Below are 17,846 nucleotides of genomic sequence, written 5' to 3'. Positions count from 1 at the left end.
CTCACACGACTAACACTTCAGTATTTTTTAGAAATAGACCCAGGACAAGATCCATCATGCATGACTATTTCAGTGACAAGATACTTCTGCTTGCAAAAACTGCAAGCAGCAGCTGAGGCACTACCCTGCCCTATTCTAATTATTCATCTTGGCCTCCAGTTGTCAGGTTTAGTTCTGTGGCTAGCAGTTGTAAAGTACGTTTTTCACACTATGTTAAAAGGGAGTGCTTGGGAAAACCTGAATAAGGCTGGCCAAGCCACCCTCATTAAACAAGCATCAACATGTACTTCCCCCTCAGTGCTCTCCTATTACATTTATTTCTTTTCCCAAGTGATGAACACTTCAGTCTTACAATTTCAAACTTGTTTAAGCAAGTAATAATGAGGATAGATACGTGCCTTCAGCAGGAAATTCAACTTACAGGCTCTTTACATTTTAATTCTTTGTATTCTATCACCCCAGTTTACATGCTAAGTGAATTTACTGGGCTAACTGAAGCTAAACATATCCAAATCTGCAATATTTGGACTAAATGCAACTGGACCATTCCATGGAAAAGTTGCTTGATTTTTACAAATAAAGGTAACTCTAAAGCCTGTGCAAAAAGAGCACAGTGTCAAGTCTTACAACAGCTAAGTCTGGTATTTAAACACAGAAAGACTTAACTCGGCAACATAAATTACATCTCAAAGTTGGTTTATGGGGTTATTCTTAAGCTTTTTTAAATGTTTAAAGTAATTTTTTGTCTGCCACAAAAAATATCCATCATCAACAGTTCCAAATTTCATAACTACCTGAACCCCAAAGGCATGTTACATCATAGAACAAAACCAGAGATATGAAAAATGCTAAAGGGCAGGGAAGGAAAAGAAAAAAATAAAAACACAAAACCAAAGAGAGATGAGACAAGGACAGTCTGTTAATAAGCTGTAACCAGTAACAAATGCTGAAGCGAAAGATGGATTGGTGAGGAACATTGTCTGAGGAGACGAAGAAGCTCCTATTCCACACTGGGCTACAAACAAGGGAAAGATGATGCAACCAGGAAAACCTGCAGCCTCATACTCAGTGGAGAGAAAAGGCATGCTTGGCCCATCCTCTCCTCTACCGCCTCCCAGGACTTTGTATTTTGTAATCATTGCCCAAAACACTGAAGAGTGTTACGCAGTCTCTAAAGACTACAGTTCTAACAAGGGATCCAACCAATGGTACCAGTATAAATAAGATTACAGAAGGGGAAAAGGACAACTTCTTTCCTGCAAGGACAAGCAGTGAGAGCTGAAATCCTAAAAAGCTTTTCCATTTCCACTTTACACAAAGTAAAGTAATTCCAGATTTCTTAAAACAAAGGGTAAGCTCTAAGAAGATAATGCTGTTGAACCACACCCTCAAAAGCCATTCTGAAAACTCAAGTTGCATATTCTAAAAGAAATAAATGACTAGATGCACCTGCCTCATGTTCTTCAACACAAAGCTGAAGGAATGTTATGACCTTTTCCTCATGAACTACAAAAAGGTGATAATGCATGAAAAATATTACTCAGGAATAAAAAATAATTAAAAAAAAAAAAAGATTCATAGTGGTATTCCAAGGCATCCCTGAAATTATCTGAACCAAACTTTTAGTCATTCACCCAAATGTAATACAGCAAATAGAGAGCTTTGAAGAAATATTCTGAACTTGGAAGTTTACCTAAGATGCATAAACATGTAAAATCTCCAACCAGTTTCATCCATACATCCAAGACCACACTCCACACATGTCCTTCTGTTCCAACTTTGGTCTCTCAGGTGTAGAGTCATCTTTTACACCCATAATTAGATTATCTGAAGAACTTCTGGTACTACAGGTAACTCTCTGAACAACAGAATCCCATTTAAATTTTTAAATGATCTTTGATTTGGGTCAAAAGTTTCTTTTCTTTCTGGGTTTCCAAATTAAAATACAAAAGGTAGCCCATGTCTTAAATCCTAGCAGAAGCAAGAGATTCAAGTGTAGGATGTCAGTCGGGACTTCAAATACAATACACAACAGAACTTTAAATAATACAAAATTAGGCAGAGTTCAGGTTCTCATTGGGAACAGTAAATCCACAACTCTTACTTTAGTACAAACTACAGTGAAAAGCACAGCTGGTAACAGACCTTAGGTCAAGTGTTATTCATTCAGCAAGGTTAACAGAGACTCAAGAACCCTACTATGTTACAGAACACCATTTCAGCGAGCAGATTTCCCATTTATGGATAGGATTGCAAAGAAAAGGAGAGTTTTGACGACAACATTGTTTTGGCGAAAGTATATATTGCAAAATTATTTTTGTGACAGGCTCACGTAAGACATTTGAGGATCCACAACACAAACCCACAAATCCACAATTTAAATCCCAACATTGATCAAGAGAAGCCCCTTCAGATATGTACTGCATAATTCCTTTTTCGCCTCAATTTTCTTTTTAAAAACAATTTTCATTTACACAGTGAGAAAACATTTCTATCAAGCATCCTGTGTGAAGTACACAATAAAACAAACAAGCGATTCCACTTTCAGATACCTCTCTCCCTTTTCAGTGGCTTGTTTCATGATTGTGCTTAAAAATTCAGAAACAGTATTAAAACAGCTTAATAAAATTGGTTACTATTTACTGAGATACCCATGGATCCAGTACCATTAAAACAACAGGAATTTATGATCCTTTTTATTGAGTGAGCCCTCTCCACATTAAAGAAAGTTTTATCTTTTACACTAAAGATTTGGTCAGCCAAAATTCATCTTCAAGTAATTCAGAATAAACACTATTTCTCATTATAGGAAATTGTCAATGTTGAGAAGAAAATTATTGATAAACTGCAATCAACTGCAAGGCAGTTTCTTTACATGAACAGTCACAGTTAGAACTTTCAACTATACATCGAGCTGGTCTAAACTTTCTATAAGTCAACAGAAAAATTCTTTTTGTCTAAACTGCACATCTTAAGGTGGATTTGTTTTGGTTTTGGTTTTTTAACTATGTAAATTATTTAGCTACCTAAGCTTACATAATTATACCCTTACAGTGTGTGCTCTTCTGTAAATTTGAGTTGGGAAAAATCCCACTTCTTTCAACAGTAAAAAGTTCATTAACCAGTAGTCTACATTTGTTACTCATTTTTGCCCAATATTCAGCCCTGCAATTCTTTATGAAACGTAAATAAGCATTTAAAAACATTGTTTCCCTACCTGTAATTTAAATTGAACAGAATCAAATTCAACATGTATTTATATGGGAGTTGGATTAAAAAAAGCAAGCACTGTGCTTCAGAGTTCTTTCTAGGCAATTAGATGTGAAGCAGAACTAGATACCAGACTCTACCATGCACTAGCAATAGGAGTAAGGCACAACACAGTAGGGCTCAGAGCATACTCAAATAGAGACTACTGTTCTACAGAGGGGAGAGGGGAAGTAAAAAAAGAAAAAAGAAAAATCAAAGGCTGCCCATTTTCCTATTGCAACAAATAGTACACGCTTGCTTATTTTCCAAGTGGAAGTTCCTTTTTCTCCTCAACAAAACTAGAAGGATGTGCATAGCAAATTTTTTCAAGCTTTTTTCCACATGACTCTTTAAACAAGTGATGGTCCTTGTTTAAGATCTGTGCTAAAGATAACTGAATGTGCCTAATACTGGTGGCGTAAGGATCTTTTCATTAAGGAATCTTGGAGCACTTCAAAAAAGCTGTAAAACAAAATACTACTTCTAAACATTTATATGTCTGAAAACATAACCATAAAACAGATGAACTACAGGAAAAGATATGTTGACTGTCCTTATTCATATGTACCCATCAAAAGTCATAATGTATTTCAGATGCAACCAAAATTATATTCCCATTAAGATTTTCACTACCATCCTCAAAAACCATATCATGAGTAGACACGAACATAAACACATGAGCAAAGTTCAAAGCTAGCCACTGTGGAATAGCAGAAGAGAAGATTAAGCAACAAAGCTTCTCTTCTTAAAAACATTACAGCTCTAGCCCCTGTAGGAACAGACCACAGAGCTTTGTCATTCCGATCAGAAGAAAAGAAGCTGATTTTTAGTAGACCTTACACGAAACCCAAGGTAAAATCTGAAATAGATAAAGGTCATAGGCGGAAAACAAGTTAACCAACTATTTACATCAATTTACAGAGAACCTAAAGGAAAACAACAAATCAGACTCAAACTGAGTGTTACCTTTAACAAGTACTGTAATCACAGTACTCCTCTAATTCCGAATATACGAACTAGGAGAGTAATCTTCTCAAGCAACCTACAGATATGTATTCAGCTCACTACGCAATCATCTGGAGTTTACAAAACGTAAAAACAGTATTTCCATGCTCTCCTGTGAAAAAGTCAAGTTGAATAAAAACTCACTCCACTCAACAGCAAAATAATAATTCTTCATTCAGCCTGGAGAACGTGAAAACATTTTTCCTGGCAAGAACTGCCACACATTTCCTCATTTATGTCTGGAGAATCCACAGGCAGGCTTACAAAAAAGTACACTCAGAAAGTTATGAACACCCAAATTACCTGACACACAATGCTAATTTATCCCTTTTCAGTATTTATAGCTTGAGATCCATATGCGCAAGAGATAATTATAAGTATTTTCTAACATATGTCAACAGATACCAAACAGCCTTACAGACTTAACGTGACTTTAAGCCACCTAAATCGCTAACAGCAGCTTACATGAAGAACTCTATCACATTCCTTTAAATCAAGAAAATTAAAAAAGAAAAATAAAGCGTGAAGTATATTAAGTTCTGGGATCCAGTGCTAACTTGTGAAGAGCAAAAATCAAAATTACTAACAGACAGGTAAAATGCTCTCTCCAAAGATTCAAGTTCTCTCACAACACTGTTAACTATAGGGATCCACATATATTATAACACAAACAAATGCGTACTCTTAATTCTAAGATCAAATCCTTTATGAGTAAAACCCAATATCCACATCTCCTAAATAAATACCAGAAAGAAGAAACCAAAGTCATGGCCAGCAGATGCTAAAACACTAAGAACTTGTAGGAGAGGGCACAGGGGGAATTGTATTTTTAATTCATATTTATCCTTAAATAAAAAATCCAAGTTTTTTTCTTTAAAAAAAAAAATCAAGATGGAAATTGCAACAATGTAGCCACAATGAATCTTTAAGTCTTGCTAACAAGCCTCTTTAAAAGCAGTTTTAGTTAAAAAGAACAGAGTAAAAAATAGAAGGGCTTGCAGATAAAGAATTCTCAAAACACTGAAATAAACACTACCTGTTGTAAAGAGGCTATAGGCAAGTTAGCACAGATGAGTATATATATGAAGTTCACCTGATTCTAAATATACCATATATGTTTAAAACAGCTTGTTTTGACTACAGCTCTTTTCACCTAATCTTATATACAGCCTGTTTGTTAGACTGCAAGTTAGACTACAGCACACCAAATATTAATAAACCCATTATCAGACATCTGTACATAGTTAACAGAAGAGTAAGAAAAAATAATCACTAGTTCATCTTTCAGGGATACATCCACTATTAAAAACAAACAAAAAGCACTTCTGCATAGTCTCAAACACATTCTTTCTACAAATAAACTACGGAAAATAAAAACAATAGTTTTAGACTTCATAAAATCTTTTTATTAAAGGGACATCATAACAGCACTAAAGAATACACTCAGATACAAGAAAACTCAAAACTAATTCTAAATTTAACCTTGCTAAAAAGCCTATTTATAATCAAGATAACCTAATTTAAAAGCACAGTATAAACAGCAAGTTACTAACAATAGGCAAGCAGATGTCTGCTGGGTAGGGGTGGGATGTTTCAATAAACAAACTCACCCAAACACATTTAAATGAGAAACTATGAACAAATGCTAGAGACTTGGTCCTCAACACAGGCCACTATATTATTTAAGTGTAGCTACTCCTCTTTTTGCCCAATCATAGAGCATACTTTCAGGTAACTTCATATTCTGAAGGTTTGTGACAAAAGTTGTCTGTTTCTATGCGTTGCAAAAGGAAGTTGAGGTTTATTGATATAGTCAGTGAAGAATTCTGAACATTAACCCCCATGTCCATCTGGCTTAAGCTAGTGTAAAGACAAATCTATCCAATAGTTTACTAACCGTAGGAGCCACGTAAGATTTAGCAACTGAAACTTGACATAGAAAAACTAAAATTACAGTTGTCTGGAAGAGCAATGGAAAGAATCACTCTCGTCTTTGCTGTCTGAATGGGATGAGAGAAGTGGAGGATACATCTGCTCTGACATATATTTGCACATTTGAAGTCCTTCTGGATCTCTATCATTTCTGAACACGTGGGCTCACTGCTGAGAGTAATGCTTTTATTTACAAGTCAGTACCACATCTTGCCAGAGTAAGAAGTAGAAGGTGTGTCACCTCACGGCTGAACAGTTCAGAATCCTGTAAATGGAGCTGCGCTTCAAACGCTAAGGAAATTTCAGCTGCTGCAAAGTTTGGCAAGCCCTCTGCTTAATGTACTTTCTGCAACTGTGTTCTTCATACTACGTACAATTCAAAACCTCATTTCTATGTCTACGACATCCTGTATTATTTAAAACCTGTCTGGAGGAAATCCAAATAACACCATTATTAAAATGGCAACTAAATCCTTAAGTTCATCATCATACAACAATAGCCAGGCAGTCTTCAGACCAAGTGTTTAGATATTTCTTACATGTGAGACATCAAACAGTACTTCGGAGATTGTCAAAGATGATTCTGTAGAGACATGCCTGAATTTAACCGAATACAAATATAAACAAGACACACACTATTTTTAACTAAAGTGTGCAGCAGTGATAAAATATTTACTATATATAGAATGCAACTAAAGATGGCCTGCTAGGGACTCTCTTTAAATTAAGATATAATGGGCAACCTAGTAAAGCCAAAGCCAAACCAAAATTATAGGCAGCTTTTTTTTCCCCACATTTAACTCCCCATTACAGTAAAGTGCTCTTATTTACATACAGGCACTCACAGCCTCGGACAGAAAATTCTCACCTGTTCCTACATATACATTGCTGAACACAGAAATTCTGAACAGGACCACCACGAATACAGAAAATATTTCTAACTTTTATTTTACTTACCTTGCATAGAAATTAAAATAAAGTATGATAAATTTTAGACCAAAAGATTAGAAGTGCAAGATTAAGATGGATCTTAATAAGAGTGTGGCTGTCCTACGGAAGCATAGCATTTATACATCTGCATATAAGATTCTTAACATACATATTAAAATTGTCATCCTGATAAAAGTTGCTCTGAATTCATCAGCTTTGGGTTTATTTGTGCTAGGTACCAGAGCCTGTAAATTCAACTCCAGTCTTCACCCAAAACAAACATGATGTTGTCATTTACAGAAACTTCTACATGAAGTTCTACCAGCAAACTGAACCCTAGCCTGCAACATTTTCATAGCAACAACAGAACTGGTAATCACTTGAACCTCATCCACCTTAAGATAAATTTTAGCTTTTAAATAAGCTAGAGTCCTGTAAATTTCTCAGATTAACTTACAAACGTTGAGGACACTAACCTTGAATTTTGTAGAATACTCTCTAGAAGACACATTAAGGGCATGGAAAATAACAGAGAGGAGTTATTCTTTTGACCGTAATTAAATCATAATTGAATGTGTTTACATAAGAAGTAACAGTTCTCTAAGTTCTCAAAGTACATAGCTAATTTCCTTTTTTTCTGTGAAAAATTCTCAGAAGAATAAATTTAATTTTAAGTTCTTGCACAGCAATTTGATTTTATCAAGTTCATCTTCCAAGGTCAGAATATAGTTTGACTAGGGTAATCTGCAATAGAAGGTAACTCCCAGAAAACAAAAAGCATTGCCAAGAAGCCAGTTATTTTATCACGACAATGTTGATGTATTTCATTTCCAGCTGTCCATACAAGAAAAATTTGCCTGTTCTACTCTGTGTAAATGTAACACAAAGTACATCTATAGAAGATTAGAATGCTCTTCTCTCTGTGAATTAGACATCCACAACAAAAGTCTTTTTACTCTAAATAGCTGTTTCAGGTTTACACAAGCTAGAACTGATGCCTTTAAATTACTAGCTGACTGCCACACTACAAGTATACTAGAAAAGTCTACTTCTCTGACAGTTCAGAGAATGCACATCACTGCTGCAGTGTAAATTGCATTTACTTTTATAATCTACAAGATGTGAAAATACACAAATACTGATTTGCTGTTTTGTAACTATATGCACACTGGTACGAGCCTTTTCCTTATACCCAGAAACTCAGTGAAGGTAAGGAATTAAGTACAGGGATGCCATTAGAAATAGAGTGTCTTCATACTAAAATCAGAGAAGTAGTTTTGATATAGAAGCAATCTATCTGGCATTCCTTCTTTTATATAAAGAATTTCCATCAGTCATCAGAACAGTCTAACTGGCTGATTCAGCTAAATATAAAGAACAGGAAAAGCATACATACAAACAATTAAATTCAGTATTCCTTAAGATAAAGTACTCCAAAATCAACTACAAAAATGTATTACAAGCTACATGCCAAGTCTGAAGGAGAAATACACAGTGATTTAGTAATTCATGCAGTTATACTAGTATTTGTACAACTAGTTAAATTGATCTTCATAACTCTTTTTACTAGATTGAAAAAAAAAACACTATGATAACAAAACTGTAAAAAAACGTATACTACTAAATCCCTTCTTTCCTGAAAAAAATATAACATAGTTGTCAGTAAATTTAAAGTTATCCTGCTTCTACCCCTCCTTGAAATCCACAGCTAAACAATGGGTCATTTGAGATGGTAGTTCAAAAGAATGCTCAGCTTGAAATAATTAAAAAAAAAGTTTGAATAGTTTCAAATATTACAGTCACCACAAAGTTTTCCTAGTGAACACTCACTGGAATTAAAAAAAAAAAACCTCACATTTTTTCACCTCATCAGAAATTTACACCTATAAAGAAACTGACTCTTTACATAACAACTTTTCAATACATAAGTTATTTCTGATTGTAGCAAGAATCATTAAATATTTTTAACTTCTGAAAGCACTGTCAATTGTCACCTTCCATAATCAATTGAGCTTCAGCACCACTGAGGACAAACATGGCATAGCTTCACACCACAACAACAGCCTTTTGCAACAGCGATCTACAAATCTATATACTGCTGTATATTTAAATAAATTGCAGTAAAATTTCTCTCTCAACTGAACTATGAAATTTGCTTTTCTACAGATTTCGCATGAAACCATACAAATATGAAATTCTTGAAAAAGGGAAATTTTTTTTTTAACTGCATTAATCTTTTAGAAACATTTAGAAAGAAATGTTTATATGTAAGTAGCTTACTAGATTTAGGAAGGAAAGCTGAGAACTGAAAACAGAAAAGAGGAACAGTACAGTTTAGAGCTTGGGTGATTCTACTCAGCCACAAATTCAAGTATAACAGTTTTCAGATCATACAATCAGTAATGGCATCCATTAATGTAGCAGACCTGAAATAGCAGCTACAGAGAAGCCATAATTATTACAAAAAAAAAAAGTAAAAACAAAGAATGATTTTTGCCTGCAGCACATGATTTAACACAGGGAGCAGCAAAGGTCAGAAATTTCTCCTTTCCAATTTCCATCACACCATTATAATACAACTAGATTAACACATATTACTTTTTAGTTTCTATCCCTGAGTACACTGCCAGGACCGCTTGCCACACCAAAAGTCACGCAGTGATTACACTATGAGAGCAGGGGAAACAGAAGAGTTTAAAACTACTGTTTTAAAATGTATAAACAGTACCTACAATACTTAAGGATATGTAAACTTTTTTAAAGATAATAAATATTCTTGGAATAACATATGCAAGTATAACATCATCATGACATTCTTGGGACAAACACCAACACGCTACAAAGCGTAAGGCTATCAACAGGTAACTGACACCTGAAAGCGGCCTCTGCTTTGCCTACAATCAAAGCGTCCAAAGTTCAGTTGCATCATTCTTAATTAGAAGGGATAAAACCCAAGAAGATCTGTAGACAACAATCACCTTTCCTAACTACACACAACTGCCCTCTGTGATACATTTAGCACTACAGGCTGTATGTTGGTACATTGCATCCTCCAGAAGTCAATAATTAGTAACTCCTAGTAAGACCAAAAGAAAAAAAGCAGCCAAATCAAAACTCTTCAAAAGGAACTAAATGAGTTAAACAACACACTCAGACTTCTACACTGTGATGACAACTCAGCGTGTATTCACAAGGTAGCAGTCTTAAACCTTCCAAGTTTTTAAATCAAAGTCCGTAAGGGTATGAGAATGGCCTGCTTGTCTTCCCAGAATGGGCTGTTTGCAATTCTTAAGCACGTGAATCAATCGGGCAGTTAGAAATAACATTAAAAAATACCTGCGACAGAAGAGAGTCCACCAATTTCTATTAAACAAAAGGATGTAGATATGACTTCACACTCAGGAACTGGGAAAGTATACCGGAGGGAAATGGCTGATGTTCCCCACTTGCTTTGTTTTCGTGTCTATCTCAAAACGCGCGAGAACCAAAAGATACTTCAAGACAGTACTAAGCTAGATTCATCCTCCCCTAACATAACTTGACTCTTCAGTAAATCAAGTATACAAAAAGCCAACAAAATACCACAAAGAATACAAAAAAAAAATATCGAAAGATACCTTCCTTTCAAAATGTCCATACCTGTGGAAGTGCAGTATTGAGCTGTCTCTGCAAGGAATCTCTCTCATGACCAACTTCATGTAGCTTGCCCTGGGTCAATGCTAGCGTCTCCTGAGTTTCTCTTAGTGTTTCCAGAAGGCGATCCCTTTCTTCCAACATGGATACCATTAATTGCTCAAAATGGGAATCAGCATCTGACTGTAATGGGGAACCTGAACCATGGCCTCCATTTCCCCCAGAGGGAATCTCTGCCTCACTGATGGTTGGCATCACCTCACACATCATCTTGAAACAAAATAAGACAAAACAAAGACCATAAATTTAAGTCAAACAAAACTAAACAGCATAAGCAAAAGAACTTTGGATATTACCCACAACACCAACTTAGCTTTCCCAATGATAGCATCACCAAAGGTTGCCAACACCTTACTGTTTCCCACTATTTCATTAAGACTGTGGGAGAAAAGGTAGACAATCAATTTAATCAAGGCATCACTTCGTAATGAGAATCTTGTGACTTCTTGCAAAACCAGACTTTCACAGCTACGTTTCAAACTGTGATCTCATTTTAATGGATTTATATTTTTGTTAAGAGTAAACTGCTGCTAAGATGTTTTAAAAAAACAAAGATAAGGCATGCAGCATGCCACCAAAAGTTATACACTTAAACGAGTAACTGATTACACTGCATATTTTGAGAATCATTATTTGCTTCTTCCAACACTTGAAACATAGAAAGATAGTATCTAAAACAGTACTTTGAGCTTACGCTGGCTCTAGAAAGTCTATGGTAAAAGCGATGCATATAAATTAGTTGTAAATCCAAATAGTTCAATTCAGGATACATGCATGTAAAGGAAGATAAAAACCAAAAATTCATTATGAAGCAGTAGCAGCTGCCACTGTGGGTAACAAAAGCAAAGGTAAGCAAAAATGGTTCATGGTAGAGTATGAAGAAATTAACAAAGGAAATGTAAGCATTGTACTACTGCTTAAACTGGAAGGACTTTTAAGAGACCATGTTAGACCCTTATAAGAGGCTAAGGCATCAAGTTTTTTAAAAAGCATGGGGAAAAAAACCCACTAGTATAACTACTGCACACTCTCACTGAACCACTAAGACTTCTGAAGATCTTCAGACAGCCTCTTGCAACACCACAAACCTACAAAAACCTACAGCAAATCAGAAGAAATAGTTCTCTCAACCTCTCGTGTACCACAAAGTTTGTTCTCAGCCTTAAATTTCCCACTACCATCTGAACATTTTAAAAAACAATTAAACTTATTCTGAGCCTTACAGTGGGACCTCTCAATCCCCTGAAAGACTTGAAACAGCCCAGAGTGCTTTATAACATTTTCATGCATGATTACCATAAGCCCTGTATTTTCAACACCACTACATTATTTACCTTGCCCAATAAAATAAAAAGGCTTGGAAAACAGGCCCCAGGTTTCCTGCAGTACCAGTTCTTCTGTTTTTAGTAGTTCTTTGTTACCCCCAAAATCCTTTCAGATTGCAAAGTATCCATTCAGCTCCAGTCCAATGTCTATTTAATTGAAACACCCCATGCACATGAAAACAAATAAACCTGCCGACTAAGGAGCAGATCCAGTAAAAAGCAGCAGCAGCTTCAGCTAACTAGTCAAGTCCCAAGAACAGAAGAATGTGAAAATAAACTGTCTCAGCTTCCCATCCCTCTATTGCTGCCCCATAGGTCCCGGAACAGTTGGGATGGGGGAATCATGTGGTGAGGAGGAAAAAAAAAAATAGTCTGATGCAGTGGTGCAATAAGCTTCAATAGTTCATCGCTCATAAATTCCACTCAGGTCACAATTGCATTATTAAACAAAGTACGGGCAGCATGGGAAAACGGCTCGAGGTTTCTTGTATAGGATTTGGAAAAGCCTCCCTTCTTTTCTCTTCTATTAATTCCAACGGGAGGCTCTCCTTTCAGTTTCCTGGGTCTTAGTTCAACCATTTATAATCCCAAGAGCAAGGCGCTGGTATCGCTTTGGAAGGCGAGGGGAAGGGAGACCTGTTGTTTCCTCCGCGTTAGTCCTCTACCCGCTTCGCTCCGGCCGGTCCCACCGACGATGCTCCGGAACCGAGATATCCAGCGAGACGGGTGTCAGAAACCCGCCGAGAATGGAGGCAGCGCCCGGGAAGCACAGGCGGGGGAGGAAGGCCCCGAAGAAAGACGGGGGCACCCGCAGCTCGCCGCCCAGGTCTCGCCGCTCCTCTTCCCCGCGGCAGGGCCCGACAAAGGAAGATGCTGGCCGAAGAGATGGGGCTCTTCTGCTCCCCCGCCTCAGGGGTAGGGCCGGGCCGGGCCTCCCTCTGTCCCCGCTGAAGGCCCCAGCGGCGCCGGGAGCGCGGCCCCGCAGCCCGCACACAGCCGGCTCGGGCTCAGCGCAGCCCCTGAGCAGCGAGCCCGGCCGCGGAGGCCCCGGCGCCGCAAGGGCCGAGCAAGCCCTTCCTCCGGCCCCTACCGAGCAGCGGGGCAGGCTCCTCGGCGGCGGGAGGACTCGCGTCCCTTCGAGCCGGGCCCGGCTCCGCCCGCCGCCGCCTCCACGTCTGTGGCGGCCGGCGAGGGGCCGGCTGAGGCCGGGTAAAGTGGCGCTGCGTGCCGCGGCGGCGGCCCGGGCCCGGCGGTGTCGCCGCAGCCTCAGGGGGCGACAAAGGCCCCGCGCGCTCGGAGAGCCCCGATCGCCGCCGCCGGCCCCCGACCTGCCGCCCGCCGCGCCAACACCGAGCGCCGCCGCCTCCCGCTCCTCCCGGCGCCCTCTGCGGCTCCCGCATAAATCAGTGCGGGGCCCACAATGCACCGCGCGGGGAGGCTCGGGCGCCTCTGCCCTCCTTCTTCTCTGTGGCCGCGGGTTCGAGACTCGCTCCGCTGCCAAGGCCGGGCTGCAGCCCCGGGGAGCGCCCTTGCCCTTCCCTACAAGCGATACTCCCGCCGCCCACGGGCGTCCGCCCGAAAGGAGGGCTGCCACGTCTTTGGAGCTAGAGCCCTGTGGTAGGAGGCGTGCTCGCTGAGGGCTGAGCAACAGGGCAGGACCAGAGTCGTCGCCACCGCGTGTGCCAGGGCGGCCCCGCAACCGCAGTCCTTCCCGGGGCCTGCGCGTCACGGCACGGCCCTGCCAGGCGGGTCTGCCCGCTCCTGCCTACAGCGCGCTGCCAGCTGCGGGCACGGCCCGCTGAGCGGGAGCTGCGCCCTGGCCCGACCCCGCGGTCCCGCCCCGCCCTCTCGCCCCTGACCGGCTGCCCTCAGCCCGCTGCCTCCCGCCACCGGCACCCGTGTACCCTAAGTTAAGTAAGCCGTGTGTTCAAGCCTTATGGCTCGCAGAGCTGCGGGGAGGTGGTTGTAACCGATTAAATGGTGTAACTAATGGCTCTGTGGTGAGTCGGGCGGCTGGAGGAGCCACGGCCTGTGTGTGTCTGCGGGACGCAGAGCCCAACAGTTGACGTGGTGTAACGAACCATCTGCCGCCATAATTCCTACGTGCGAGGGGTGTCCGAAGGTTTGGTGTGGGCGACGACGGTTTCTCCCGCCTCACCCTGTGAGGAAGCGGTGCCATCGCATCCTCAGTGCAGCTCCAGTGAGGGGGTCTTCGCCGCCAGCATAGCAGATTCTCCACAGGAAACTGGCTTTGGCTACACTGACAAAAGAGCTCTTTTTTTTTTTTTCCCCTGTGTAAGCTGTTTCCAAAACAGCATATATACATTTTCCACTAGCTTTTACTCTCTTCCTGGATGATCCTGTTTCTAAAGCTTTTTCCATGCACCTGAGTGAGGTTGGAGTTTGTAGGCAAAGCTCAGAAAACAATCTCTTTTCTCTCTTTCGTTGGTGTTACTGCTATGAATAAAGCATTTGCCTTTTGGACACTATTCTTACTTTTATAATGGAAAGCTCTGAAAAGCATCACAGGCCAGTTATGCAGAGGCAGTCATGCCAAAAAGTAGCAGTCCCAGCACTGAAAGTTGTGCCGATCTGTGACTGGACTAGGTGACACTTAATTTGTGAACACAACATACAGACACTTAGCACTGGATAGAAAGGATCATTAATAAGTCACTCTTCCTTCCCCCAAATACAAAAATCTTTACAGTTACAAATTTACTACATTGCGCTCCTTCTCTTTAGTATTTGAGCCTTTACAGTGAATTCAGATCACATTTTAAGCTTTTCCTCTACGGCCATGAGGTCTAGATTTTTTTATTCTCTTCAAGTTTCTAATATAATCACATGACTCTGGGAGCTGGAACTTTAAGGAAAAAAGCAAATATTGTGAGGCACATTCAAATCACAAGTTCTGCCAAATACTGGCTAGCATAGATTTAATGCTGGGTAATACACCATTGAAGTGTAACAGTATAAATGCTGAGATCTGACTTTCCAATACAGAAAGAGTAGCAAAAAAAATTCCAAAATCAGTTGTGCTCTTCCTGACGAAACCTCTCAATGCTATGTATTAACTTGTCTTGTCAAATAGTCTCAGTACAGCTCATTGCTATTATTTATAAGCTTTTGATATATTTATTCTGATATATTTAGAAACTTACAAGTCTTGATTTTAACATAAACTACTTATAATGATGATGAGAGGGTAAGAAGGCAGGCATCATCCTCCTGGCCCTCTCCTTCAACCTGCTACTAAGGGCTTAACCCACACTGAGGGATTCTTTCACATAATTTGCATTAATATAGAACTATCAGCAGAATGTAGGCCATGCTTATGAAGTCACAGGAATGTATTTCTTGCGTCAAAGGCTGTTACTTAATGCTTAAAACTAGGTCCTGAAGATTGCCTTGAACGTAATCAGCTCTTTATTTCTAAGCATATTTCGGCAGATAGATGCTTCTATTTCATTGCCTCAAACTCTCTGTCTTCACCTGCGTCAACAAAATTGCATCCCGTAACTCACATGCAATTCTACAACTATACTCCTTACACCACAGGTGCTGATTTTGTCTAATTCTTTGAAGAAAACAAAAATACCCTGCCAGCTTGACCTGCTTGTTGAAAAGTTAAGCAAACCACTAGTAAAAATACTTACACTCTTCAAACACAAGTGGAAAAGAAATCCAGTTTTCTAAGCATGGTCACAAATACATAGGATGAAAATGTATTGGCAGGAGAGGAGAGATGGTATTTCCTTACCTCTCAGACTAGGATTTCAGATGATTCTTTCCTTCCTCTATAATGCAATATTCACGAGGGTAATATAAAAGTAGACATGTCAAATGTACACCAGTCTAGTAAAGTGAGACTTTAAAATCTGCAAAGCATTTTAAAAAAAAAATCAAAGAAATTCTTCTTGCTCATTATTTTTAAAAAGAAAAAAATTGGGTAGTAAATTTTTGGTTCCCCCTGCTGTCTTCACTTTGTTGTCACTTATACCGTAAGTCTAATATCAAAGTGACAGCCTGCTAAATTTTTAGCAGAAAGCCCTCAATCTTGAGAATTACTGATTTCATTGTGATATCATTTATGAATAATAGTCTAGGCACCAGCTTTTCAAATAACGTCCTGCAGGCAAAATAGTCTTTCCACCTGTAGTGGCAGAACAGCCATGTTGGACATTACATCCACTGATCTACCTTAGGTCCAGTTTACACAGTTTCTAGATTTCATGCTTAAACTTGCACAAAAAAATATTTTTGAAGCAAAGAAGGGTATTACAGGTTAGTTCTGAGAGGAGGAAAAACGTACTTTACAGACAACCTGGTAAAGGTACATGAAGAAATGCTAATTTTTCTGTCATTCTCCAAACGGAGACCTGTGGCTGAACTATCGTGCCTGAACTATTACATGATGAAATTTTAAGTAAAATGTGCAGGTGTAACAAAGTATGCTAAAATAAGCTACCATCAACTGGTTACAATCAGGTGTTTCTTAGGCTTCTTTATTACCAGAAAAGCAAATTTTTCACCCCGACAAAAAAGAGCATGGAATTTCATCCTAGTCAAAGTATCCACACTGCAGTTGCTTCAATGAATTCAGAAATTTATTTCAGAATTCAGAATTTTATTGAGACAAAAACTACACATTTCAAAATATTTTCAAGAATTTAAGGGAATTATCTTGTTGACACTAATTGACAAGCAAGGAACAGTTCCAGCATAGCAGAGATCTGAACAGGAGATCCAGCGTAGGCAATTGCTCACTGCCAGTGCTAAGTCTTCACTGCAGACCTCACAGGTTGTGCCCTGTCCCTTCCTAAGCTGAGGTCTGAACTTTTGTTCCCTGTGACTGTGTTTCTCAGGTGCCTCAGCTGTGCTGGTGTGGGCGATGGAGTCATGGGATACCTTTGCTGATAGGAGAGTGCTCATTATTTTGTCCTCATCCTTTGGGAGTCAGAGTTCTAATGTGCTGAAACTGATTGACCTGGCTCTGCCTAACCAATGTTGCCAAGTGGAGGCAGTCCTTCCAGGTCAGAATCCAGGTGGACAGTGCAGGGACGGCAAAATCCTCACCTTTCATCTTGATTACTTTTGCTGTACCGCTTCTATGGATGAAGAGGACTTCAGTCTAAGGAGCTGTCAAGGCAGCATCTTCAAAATAATGTGTTCAAGCAAAACCAAAACAAGACTGAAAAATAAAGTGGCATTTACAGAACAAACACGCTTTCACTTCAGCTCATCACATAAAAAATGATAAACAATAAGTCAGCAGAAAGAATCTGCCTGATTTGATTTTCGTTTAATATGAGTCAAATGGAGACTTTGTGAATGTAAGGGCAAAATGTTAAACACCGAATTGACAATCTCTATCAAATTGGGTACTGCAACACATCCAGACAGATTAGCTGATCTCAGACCCAGGTTTTGTAGAATAAATTTGTAAGTGAACCTTGGTTTCACCTAGATCTAAAAGTGATTACATCTTCCCTCAGTTTGGGATGACTTGGAGTGTGGTTGTTTTTTCTTTTGAAACTAAGTTTTGCTTTGTCCTTAAATGGTTAAAACCAAAAATAGTAGTCGTATCAACAATCAACTATAATCAACTATAATCACACTTCACTGTGAAAGCAAAGAACCTTCCACACAATTCTGAAATGGAGAATAAACATGAATGAACTCCATCTGTTAAACTTCACTTCAACCAGC

The 17,846-nt window shown here is 39.4% G+C and overlaps 1 protein-coding gene across 1 annotated transcript in view; it reads right to left on the bottom strand.

Moving 5' to 3' along the window:
* Window positions 1-17,846, bottom strand: part of PPFIA1 (PPFI scaffold protein A1) — a 72,093-nt gene that overhangs the window by 42,896 nt on the left and 11,351 nt on the right. Inside the window, exon 2 of the mRNA XM_086613915.1 lies at window positions 10,756-11,019. Within this exon, the coding sequence (XP_086470041.1) occupies window positions 10,756-11,019 (264 nt within the window). The remainder of the gene's footprint in view (window positions 1-10,755; window positions 11,020-17,846) is intronic.

This window comes from Tauraco erythrolophus, chromosome 6, assembly GCF_009769465.1.
Source record: "Tauraco erythrolophus isolate bTauEry1 chromosome 6, bTauEry1.pri, whole genome shotgun sequence".
NCBI classification, from domain to species: domain Eukaryota; kingdom Metazoa; phylum Chordata; class Aves; order Musophagiformes; family Musophagidae; genus Tauraco; species Tauraco erythrolophus.
This window is presented reverse-complemented; position numbering and strand designations above follow the sequence as displayed.